This window comes from Leptonychotes weddellii, chromosome 9 (genome assembly GCF_054177405.1).
Source record: "Leptonychotes weddellii isolate Sample4059 chromosome 9, ASM5417740v2, whole genome shotgun sequence".
Lineage (NCBI taxonomy): Eukaryota > Metazoa > Chordata > Mammalia > Carnivora > Phocidae > Leptonychotes > Leptonychotes weddellii.
The window spans coordinates 92,609,955-92,621,394 of NC_138377.1; the positions used below are offsets into that span (position 1 = coordinate 92,609,955).

The 11,440-nt window shown below is 45.4% G+C and overlaps 1 protein-coding gene across 2 annotated transcripts in view; it reads left to right on the forward strand.

The window, feature by feature from the left end:
- SNX1 (sorting nexin 1) overlaps positions 1-11,417 on the forward strand; it is a 34,468-nt gene extending 23,051 nt beyond the window's left edge. The window contains exons 6-15 of one of the 2 annotated variants that reach the window (XM_081829559.1): positions 922-1,063; positions 1,774-1,852; positions 2,306-2,381; positions 4,494-4,607; positions 4,803-4,896; positions 5,948-6,153; positions 8,845-8,988; positions 9,761-9,841; positions 10,327-10,398; positions 10,987-11,417. In XM_081829559.1, coding sequence (XP_081685685.1) covers positions 922-1,063; positions 1,774-1,852; positions 2,306-2,381; positions 4,494-4,607; positions 4,803-4,896; positions 5,948-6,153; positions 8,845-8,988; positions 9,761-9,841; positions 10,327-10,398; positions 10,987-11,037 — 1,059 coding nt within the window. In that variant the 3' untranslated portion in view covers positions 11,038-11,417. The remainder of the gene's footprint in view (positions 1-921; positions 1,064-1,773; positions 1,853-2,305; positions 2,382-4,493; positions 4,608-4,802; positions 4,897-5,947; positions 6,154-8,844; positions 8,989-9,760; positions 9,842-10,326; positions 10,399-10,986) is intronic. The other variant, XM_081829560.1, reaches the window with a different exon arrangement.
- The last annotated feature ends 23 nt before the right edge of the window (positions 11,418-11,440 follow it).

Sequence of the window (11,440 nt, forward strand, 5' to 3'; positions counted from 1 at the left end):
TATCCATTTTCCTATTGTGAATATTCGGCATGTTTCCAGTTTTTGTAATTATAAACCATGACCTTTCTTGCACATGTCTCCTAGTAAACACATAGAAGAGTTTCTCTAGGGTGTATAACCAGTAGTTCCCCTGGGTTATAGATAGAGCGAATGTTGAGGAAAGGGAATACAAACTTCCATTTTTGTTTTTGGAATACAAACTTTTTTAAAAGTCTTTGTGACAGTTTATACTCCCATTGGCAAGTGTAAAAGTTTTCCTTGATATACTTCTTCGCCAACAATTGGCAAGGACAGCCTCCTTAAATTTTGCCTACCTGGTGAGTATTAAATGATCTGTCATTATGATGTAGGCCTAGTCTTTTTTACTAGAAGTCTCCTTTATATTGTCTCACTACTACTAGGTGGCCTGCCACCTGTGAGATCTAGATTCAGTGACACTTAAGAGGTTAAAATGTCTACAGTGTGGACATTTCACCTGATCCTCTCCCTTTAGTCTGTCTTTAGTTTTGCTGCTTTAATTCCAGCAGCAAATACCCTTAATAAAGCAGTGCAAGATGAATGGGTTATAGGTGACCACAGATTTCCACTTTAGACTTCAACATCTGTTTCCTTTTAGAGAAAGCGTTCTTAACCTGGAAGTGGAACTGGATTTGAATTTAATTAGTTGCCTTTATAGTCCTGTACATTTTATGTTATGCATTTAAAATCATTATTCTGAGAAGGGCTCTGTAGACTCCCAGACAGCCAGAGGGGACTGAAGTTCAAAAAGTTTAAGAATCTCAGCCTTGGAGAAACTTATTTGCCAGGTGGCTGAAGGACAGGGATCTGGGAAGTAGATTCCGTTCACATCAGCCAGATGACTTTAAAGATACTCATCTTCTATTTGAAATGAAATTGCCTTGTGTTTTTTCTGTCCCCAAGACGAGCTTACCAATGTTCAGGAGTAAACAGTTTGCAGTGAAAAGAAGATTTAGTGATTTTCTGGGTCTTTATGAGAAGCTTTCAGAGAAACATTCTCAGAATGGCTTTATTGTCCCTCCTCCACCTGAGAAAAGCCTAATAGGTAAGTTGTGTGGTCTCTATTCTACTTGGATTTTTTTCCTTTGCATTCTTTCTGCAATATACTTTCTAATTAGTATATGAGACTATTGTTAACAGTGTGGAATCTTATGGTTAGGGAAGAGATATTTCCAACGTTTTCCTGTAAATTAGAGAGAAATAGCATGTTTTGACATGTACTCTTTCCTCAGGTGCAGTAGGAAGCTCTGCTTTGAGCTTTCACAGCTCTGTGTGTGTGTGTGTGTGTGTGTGTTGTGTTCATGTTTGTATTGGTATCAGGAGTCTTAAATGATTCCTATTTCCTCCAGGCTGAAATGTAGTAAGTTGGTGGGGGATTGGGGTGGGGGGCTGAGGAACCTTCTCATTGCCTAATTAGTTGATGTTTATTAATCAATACTCAGAGTCCTATGGCCCCCTTTTAGAAAACGTATAATGTTCTGCAACTCCCAGAGTTTAGAACCTTCAGCACTTTGAGACTAGTTCAAAATATGACTGTCATGTAAAGAACCTTTTGTTCATGCCTCCTCATGACATAGAAGTGTAGAAGTGGCCTTTGGTTGTTTTTTGTAATGCTGTTCTCCTTGCCTTTCTTCTTGTGGTTTTTTTGTTTTTGTTTTTTTAATTCATGATGATTTAGTTAGTTTTTTATTGTTTTTGTTTTTTTAATTCATGATGATTTAGTTAGTTAGTTTTACTATTCAAACTCCATTCCAGGAATGACAAAAGTAAAAGTTGGGAAGGAAGATTCTTCTTCTGCAGAATTTCTTGAAAAACGGAGGGCCGCTCTAGAAAGGTAAGGGCCATTGAATGACATAAAAACAGGTGAGAAGCTGAAACTGAGACATAATCATGAAACATTCACTGAACTTAGTAGAGATGAGACTTGACTGAATTAAAGATTCACACCTCTATAAGCTCTTTAACCTTTCCTAAGTCTCTGACCTTCCCACCTTAGGAACAGACCATCTTTTCTTTCCTCATCCTGAGTGAGCAGACAAGGATATTCCCTTGGACAGTCAAATATGAATGGCTCCGAGGTCTCTTTCAGAGCAGTTATTTTTCTTCCCTTTTTAGAAAAGTGAAGAACATGAATTTGAATGTGCTTTTAAGCAGAGTCACACTTAAGTGCCTTATCTGAGGACATCTTAAAAGTAATGGAAGACATTGTACCCTTGCCTACACTGTATGACAGCCAAAACCTTGTGAGGCCAGGTTGACTAGCCAGATAACTGCTTATACCTTGTAGGTACCTTCAGAGGATTGTGAATCATCCTACCATGTTACAGGACCCTGATGTCAGGGAGTTCTTGGAAAAAGAAGAGGTTAGTATTATACAAACTGAATTTCATAATTTCTCTCTGCCTCTAGTGAAATGAAACTAGTTCATTCAACAAACATTTGAGCGCTTTACATGCATTTAGCTTAGTACGAGACTGTATCCTAATTTGTAAGCCCTCAAGAATGACAGGTATTTTTCAGCCTTTGAAATAAAAGAATTTCTGCCTGTAGTCGAAAGCAACTGGTTTTAGAGGTCAAACTGCAGCCTAGTTTTGTCTTACTGGAACAACACAACGATCTGTTTGGCAAGTCCTTTTCATGTCTTTCATAAGTTACTACTTGGCTCAAATTGAATGCTTATTTTATGCCAGGAGCTGAGGGGCGTTGGTTCAAAATCAGTTACCACAGACCACTGAACTGCCACGAGCAAAAGTGTTGATTCAAGTAGACAGTCTTTTTTTACAGGCTATGCATAGGCTATTCATGATTGTGAAAAATTGGAGATGGCCCAATTACTAACAATTGAAGAAGTAAGTGAAATATACCAATACGACAAGTACTTTATTCTTATCATGAACAGAAAGTATACAGAAGTATTTATATATATTCATTGGAAATATACATTAAAAGAATTACATGGGGTGCCTGGCTGGCTTAGTTGGTAGAGCATGTGACTCTTGATCTCAGGATCATGAATTTGAGCCCCACGTTGGGTGTAGAGCTTACTTTAAAAAAAAAGAAAATTTATAAAAAGTGAAACTTGAAACTGCATGTATATAGAGCTATGGGAACATGTTAGTCATTAAGAATCAAAAGAAACACTGGAATAAAAGAATGTTGTATCTCATACCAAAAAAACTAGAAGGAAGTAAGTGACAGGGTAGGACTATCATTTTGTATTTGGTTTTTCATTTTGTTTTTACTTTAGAATTTTTATTTACATATAGTATGCATTACTCTCATGAAGAAAATGGTACTAAGTATATATGGGGTTTTTTCCCCCCAAAATGAAATTTTTTAATTACAGTTTCTTTACCTTATGCAGAAATCTTTTCATTCCTCTGGGAATCCTATATCCATTTTTCTTTTTTAGTCCCTCATCCCCACTTCATACCCCTAAAACAGGGTTTGTCTACAACAGCACTTTTGACAATTTGGGCTGGATCATTCTTTGTTCTAGAGAGCTGCCCTGTGCATTGTAGGTTTAGCAGCATCCCTGGCTTCTATCCACTAGATGCCAGTAGCACCCCTCCCCAGTTTGAACAACCAAAATTCTCTCCAGCCATGGCCAGATGTCCCCTAGGGGGCAAAATGGCCCCAAGTTGAAAACTACTGCCCTAACAGTCCTGAGCACCAAAATCTAATTTTTCAGCATGGTATACTATAATTACTGTAGATTCTTTACCATCCCTTCCATACCTTAGGAAAGTAGTGGTAAGACTGAACCAACCAAGGGGCGCCTGGGTGGCTCAGTCGTTACGCGTCTGCCTTCGGCTCAGGTCATGGTCCCAGGGTCCTGGGATCGAGCCCCGCATCGGGCGCCCTCCTTGGCGGGAAGCCTGCTTCTCCCTCTCCCGCTCCCCCTGCTTGTGTTCCCTCTCTCGCTGTGTCTCTCTGTCATATATAAATAAATAAAATCTTTAAAAAAAAAAAAAGACTGAACCAACCAAAAGTAACCTCAATCTGAACAAATAATGCTCCTGTCCTTAGACCTTTGTTCACTGAGGAAAATCCAAATGGAATCACAGCACAGCTTCAAAGCTTCTCAAGACCTTACATCCAGCTGTGTGCAGAGTATGCTAATCCAAAGGGTCTTTTAACAAAAGCATGTTTGATATTTAGGAGTTCATGCTGGGATGGCAGACAGTCTCAACACGAGGTCACCTGGCCACATAACAATCCTATTCTCATTTCTTTCTGCACACTATATCAAAAGCTGAAAATTTTGTTAATTCTGTTTAACATAGTACTTTGATTTTTTTTCCTTTCTCTACGTGCTAGTTACAGATGTGTCTAACTGCCTTTGAAAACAACAGTCTACAGTTCAAATGATTTTTTTGGCAAGTTTTGGGCATACTATCTGATGGATACTAATTCTTCTGAACCTAAAATAGGGGCAGCAGATAACATGCCATCCCGCCTTCTTGGTCTTGTAGCTGCCGCGCGCCGTGGGTACCCAGACTTTGAGTGGCGCTGGTCTCCTCAAGATGTTCAACAAAGCCACAGATGCCGTCAGTAAAATGACCATCAAGATGAATGAATCAGACATTGTGAGTAGCCCTGTGCCTCTCAGCTTCCCCTGCTCCCTCAGTCTTATGGGTCAGAAGCCCTGAGGAGTCCTGAATTTCTCAGAGACTTTCCTTTTAAGATAACTCAGTCCCTTTGTTAAAAAACTGCTAAGGAAATGCTGTGCTGGACACCTATATGAGTCCCCTCCATTAAAGATCTGGGCTTGTGTGTTTCAGTGGTTTGAGGAGAAGCTCCAGGAGGTAGAGTGTGAAGAGCAGCGCTTACGGAAACTGCATGCTGTTGTAGAAACTCTAGTCAACCATAGGAAAGGTAACAACCTCGGAAATGCACTTGGAGCTGGGGGAAATCGATGTCTCCAGTGAGCTGGAGATGGGAGGGCATCCTGTTCCCAAGCCTATCAGCCATTCAAATTGAAATTCTCAGCCCACCTCGTCCTTGATGTTCTCATCAAAAAGGCATGCCCTGCACCTCCTGCCTCAGCCACTGTGAACATTGTACTCTACCTGGGAAGGGTGCAGGGAAACCATACCACGTACAGCCTCACCTAGAACTTGGACTTAAGTTGGTATAATTTGAATTGGTGGCTTATATCCAAAGTGATGTCACATACTTCAGCTACATGATCAAATGGGCAATATGTAAATTCATGGAAACCATGTGTGTCTCCTAACCTTTGCCTAAGCGCTACTGAAATTTGCCAAGTTTGAATGCTTTCCTTCTCTGCCTTAAACATGGTATAATCAGAAATCGAAACAGGCAGAAAACCGTTAGAATTGAAGGCAGTGTAAGGGTTGGCAAAATAGGGTCTAGCCCGTGGGCCTCATCTGGCCCTCAGTCTATTGCTACGAGCTAGGAATGGTTTTTACATTTTTAAAGTGAAGAGTGAAAAAAGAGATAAAGTGAGACCATATGTGGTCCATAAAGGTTCAGTCATCTGGCCCTTCACAGAAAACGTTTGTCCTGCTCTAGAACATATAAGACTATGCATTGTGCACATACATTCACTGTCTCTCATGTGAACAGACTACTAACAGTGAGCTTTAACATAAAAATTAGAATCATTCCTTTGGCCTATTTGTATTAACTGGCCCATAGTTCTCCAGGAATATTGGAGCTGCTTCTTCCAGGTAGGCCTCAACCTAGTGAAACTTAGGCCAGCAGGTACCTCTTCCTGCTCATGTGACCGCACTGCACTTCCCTCACTCTCTTAAGTACAGACGGCCGTGGTGTAAGGGGCTGGGTTGCAGAGCCCCCCGTCGTTAGATATGCAGAGGGCAGCTTTGCTAAGGCATGCCATGCAGTACCAGCTGACTTGTCCCTTTTCCTTGTGAGATCAGAGGCCTCTGCTGTCTTCTTCCAGAGCTAGCGCTGAACACAGCCCAGTTTGCAAAGAGTCTAGCCATGCTTGGGAGCTCTGAGGACAACACAGCATTGTCACGGGCACTCTCCCAGCTGGCTGAGGTGGAAGAAAAAATTGAGCAACTCCACCAGGAACAGGCCAACAATGACTTCTTCCTCCTTGCTGAGCTCCTGAGTGACTACATTCGTCTCCTGGCCATAGTCCGAGTAAGCTTCTGTTTCCTTTCCTCATTCTCCCCCTTCCCCTTGATTTAATTTGTCTTTCTTTTGCTTTTCCCCTTCCCAAGAAACTTCCATCCATTATAGCTGAAAATAGGTGTAGCTTTTTTCTACTAGAGAGAAGGTATCTTGTGAACCAAAAAATCCATTTAACTGTTAGCTAGTTATCACGGAGTCATTTTGAGGCCTACAGCCAGTTTTTAAAATGCATTTAGAGAAAAGACTATTCTTGAATTTCCAAGTAGGCCCCTCCTTATTGTTGAAGCTGGACAGTGCTCCTTTCTTCAAACGAGGCGAATTACAGACCTGCTGTCTTGGCCCCCTGGAGCAGTGACTTCCTCAGTCCTTTGGTCTTTGCCTCCTTAACAGTAAGCGGCGGCTGTGCCCTGGTAAGAGATCTTGCTGGCTTCCACTTGTCCCTCTAATGTGGGCAGTCAGGTAACTACATGGAACCGGCTTGGCGTTGCATGGAGGAGTGTGGCCAGGGGGCTGAGAGAGCTTGTCACCAGAGTCCTTTGCTGTGCTGACCACACTGGTAACACTGCGGCCTGCCTCTCAGGTCAGGCACCTCACCTGTTCTCCTGGTAACCAGGGCAGTCTGGTTTCCTGTGACCTTTTAGAGCGGCCAAGGAGGCTTCACTGGACAGTGGTATTAGCTCTTGAACGGCCTCCCCGTGATAGAGGAAAGAGCCAAGAGGGATCCTGGCACCTGCCTTATAAGGCCTCAGTCTGCCACTGAACCAGCTTGGGACCAGGATGAGCCTCCTGAGTTGGAGCAGAGCCAACCTCACTCCCCATCTCCAGCATCTCCCCCACCAGGGAGCTCCTGTGTTGTCGAGACCTGAGCTGCTCCCAGGGCTCTCATTTCCTCTATGGTAGAGTTGCTCAGTATAGCCTGTGAGGTTGCTCATTGTCCTCTCCCTCAGCTGTTTGGTTTGCTGCTAACTACAGATAGATAAGAGCTGGAAAAATAACCTGCTTTGGAATTCGTAGAACTGGTCAGACTACAAAGACTGGAGCGCCACATCAGGGAAGGGCCCTCTCTGGGGAAGTTTTCAGAGGGGGGCATTGTTTGGAGTCTCAGGAGAGCGCAACTCTTGGATGTGACCCCCCTCCCAGGCTGGGTGAGCCCCTGTGGACAGCGGTGAGAGTGGTCCAGCCTAGAGCTCCGTGCAAGGGCTGGGGCAGCATGCCTGTGCGCAGAACTACGAGCTGGGCTTCTCTCAGAGACCCTTCACCTGCCCTCATAATCATGAGCTGGCGGAAGGATTTGAGGAGATGAGCAAATACTTCTTTTCTGCTATTCCCTGAATCTGGAGCTGCACCGCTCTTAACCCAGAGGGTTAGGCTTGAGTCTTACGTGGATACGAAGTTACCCTTTACCTGTCCTTTGACATTGAGCTGCTTGGAAATTGCAAGTGAGTACAAGTGACAGTCAGTGCTGGGAAAGGTGAATGTGGTGGCATTTCAATCCCTAAGGTTTAAACTTTAGCAAAGGCCTGCACTAAGGAGACCTAGAAAACATCCAGGGAACTTCTGCAGCAAAGGAGAGCAAATGGAACAGGGCTGGGAGGCTGGCCCCAGGTACGGATCTCTCATCCAGGCCACCTCTTGAAGGCTACTGAGCCAGTGGGGGTGGTGGATGGTGTGGCTAGGCCAACAACTCTCCTCTGGAAATGTGATTAAGGGACTAGAATTAGGGCAAACCAGCAAGTGGACCTTGGGGAGCTTCTTTTTTTTTTTTTTTTTTTTTTTAAGATTTTATTTATTTATATGACAGAGAGAGACACAGTGAGAGAGGGAACACAAGCAGGGGGAGTGAGAGAGGGAGAAGCAGGCTTCCCGCCCACCGAGCAGGGAGCCCGACGCGGGGCTCGATCCCAGGACCCTGGGATCATGACCCGAGCTGAAGGCAGATGCTTAACGACTGAGCCACCCAGGCGCCCCCTTGGGGAGCTTCTTGTGAGCCTTGCTAGCCTTCCACAGTTGAATGTATAGATGAGATGGAAGCCGTGTGTCCCATGGTAGCTTCAAGTATTTATTTAGAGATCTGTTAAGCTAACCCTGTATACTATTTGATGTTAATTTAAAGGTTGCTTCTTTAGATTGGCCTGCCCTGGTATAATCTTCCAGGCTAAGCTAGGTCTCCAGTTCTGTTATTTTGTTATAGGTCCCCTGTTTGTTTTCTCTGTACTCTGCATACCTATAATTATTTATTGGTAATTTTTATTATAATGTCAGCCTTTTCTATTAGATTATAAGCTCCAGTAAAAGCAGAACCACATGTTTCATTCCCCACTGTCTTCTTAGTTCCTGGCACATGGCAGGAGCTCAGGAAAAGTGTGGAGACCCATGGACTAACCTGAGGGAGGCAGTTTGGAAGCCATAGTCCTGGGCATTGGCATCAGGCCACCTACCATGCTCCCAGCCACTCAGCCTTGGGAATAGCATGAAGCAGCATGGCACTGGCCTCCGGGAGGCTTGGAGAGGAGTCTTACCCGAGCTTGTGCATTTTGATGTTAAGCTTCCAGCTGGGCACTAACATGTGGCTGCAGAATCTGCCCTTCTCTAGCACAGCTGCTGGGAGAGAGTCCCCCTCCCCCCACCCTGCCCCCGGCAGAGCCAGTGGAGCTCCTGAAGGGCTGGTTGTGCTCTTCCCCAACCCCCCACCCCCCACAGGCTGCCTTCGACCAGCGCATGAAGACCTGGCAGCGCTGGCAGGATGCTCAAGCTACGCTGCAGAAGAAGCGGGAGGCTGAGGCTCGGCTGCTTTGGGCCAACAAGCCTGACAAACTGCAGCAGGCCAAGGATGAGATCTTAGAGGTAAGGCCTCCCATGGCAGACCAGTGGAGGTATTCGGCTGGCTCCTGAATGAGCCCAGGTCCCATCCCCCCCCCCCCAGATGCTTGAAACCCCATAGCAGGCAAGAGAGCTATTTTGAGTCTAAAGGACGCTGGCTGCTGGGGAAGCCTCTGAGGAGTCCAGGCTTGCTCTTTTTTTAAAGATTTTTTATTTATTTATCTGAGACAGAGAGAATGAGAGAGAGAGAGCACATGAGAGGGGGGAGGGTCAGAGGGAGAAGCAGACCCCCTGCCGAGCAGGGAGCCCGATGCGGGACTCGATCCAGGGACTCCAGGATCATGACCTGAGCTGAAGGCAGTCGCTTAACCAACTGAGCCACCCAGGCGCCCCCAGGCTTGCTCTTTTCCCATTCCCTCCAGACTTGTCAAATCAGAATCTCTGCAGGAAGAGTCCTGGGTGGGTCTTCAAAAAACTCCAAGGTGATTCAGATATGCCCCTCTGGTGAGAACTAAATTCAGTTCTGTGGAACGCCCAGCTCTGCTGGTGGGTGCCTAAACCAGAGGCTATGGAGTGCCAGAACTTTCTTAGAGATCAGGCCTGGCCTGGGGTACACAGTACCTCATTTCCAGCCAGATGGTCTTACACACTCAATCCCATATGGTTTCTAGTCTTACCCAGAGAGACAGACATAATGACCAATTCAGGTCTCATATATAGAAGTGCTGTTCAGAGGTAAAGACTCTGTAATGGTGTCATGATATTAAGTCATCCTTTCTTTCCCCTTTCTTCCCAGTGGGAGTCTCGGGTGACCCAGTATGAAAGGGACTTTGAAAGGATTTCAACTGTGGTCCGAAAAGAAGTGATACGGTTTGAGGTGAGATAGAACATCCTACTCCTCACAAGTGTACAGTGCCTGGTTTAGTGGTAGTGTTGGTTTTGTTCATGTCTGTTGAGTCGGGAGACAGATGGAAGTGCTGGTGACTTGGTGGTAGTTGTGAACAGGCGTGGCCTGTGTGTGTGTGTGTGTGTGTGTGTGTTCACATTTGTGTTCTGAGGCAAAGCAGGTGTCCTATGTTGCTGGACCAGGCAGTTAGACACAAAACAAGGTTTGCGGCTGTCCTATGTCCTCTGGTCCCCTTTCCTTTCTCCTCTCTTCCTTCATCCCCCAACCCCTGCCCACCATGAAGAAGGCTTTGCAAGGCCTTGGCAGAAGCTGTTTGACTGGAAATTTTAGCTATTCCAGCTGCTGGCTATAGTTTCTGGGGTTGTGTTTGGCCTTGATCAGTAATAAACACCACCCCATCAAGAGGGATAGGAGCAACTGTCTGGATGATCACTCTAGAATCCTGTCTCCTATAGAAAGAGAAATCCAAGGACTTCAAAAACCATGTGATCAAGTACCTTGAGACACTCCTATATTCACAGCAGCAGGTATGTAAGTTATTCATCCTCCTCTGTGCCCGCTCCAGAGGCCAGCTGCCTACTTTGGGCTTTGGTAACAGGATGGGATGGGCTGGCCCTGTTGCTCTAACATGGAGCATCTAATAGGGTCTTTGGCTAAGCAGGATTGCCCAAATCCTACAAGAAGTTAGTTTTTAAGGACAAACCCCAAATCTCCCTACAACCCCGTGGTACCACCTAACCCTCTTAAGGCTGAGGCCCCAGTCAGTGTGGTGAACAGTGGGGCCCCACTATGAGGAGCTAACTGAGCTGGGCAAAGCTGTGGCCCCCACAGGGGTACTTCCTCCAGGGCAGAAGCAGGACTGTCTTTAGCAATTTCCCTTGCACTTGATGCTTCCTCTCAGTCTAGAGACCGGTAAGGGCAGGGTGGCTTGCTGGCCAATCTGTCCCAAGGTCTACTCAGCCTAGCCATTTCCTCAGCTTGGCCTCAGCTCCAGCCTCCCTTTAGGTGACTAAGGCGTCTGGGGGACTGTGCTAAGGCACAGTGCTTGCTCCCCTCCTAGGCTCAGGCTCTGCCACTCGGTGGGGCACTTGCTTACTGTCCCCACTTCTTTGCAGCTGGCAAAGTACTGGGAAGCCTTCCTTCCTGAGGCAAAGGCCATCTCCTAATGGACCAAGGATACCAGAACCCACCTGCCTGACGCTGCCTTTTTATACACTGTCCTCCACCTCTGCTGGACTCCAGTGATGCATCCTGCCTAGCCTGGACTTTACCCCTTCCTCCCCGCCCCCACGACCAACCCGTCCCCATTCTAACCATTACTTCATTTAGCTTCCATATATATTTTCTTACCTGAGAGAATAGTTTCTTGCTTTAAGCAAAAGACCTACACTAGGTGGTGGAGTTAGGGAATAGGGGTGGAGTATTGATATAAATATATAAATACAAATGTATATTTTTCAGGATGTGGTTAGGAACTGGGAATAACGTTTTCTGTTACTCCTGATGGTGCCATGAAAAGATTATGTAATAAAATATTTTAAAATCAGGTCATATGACTCAGAATGGTGG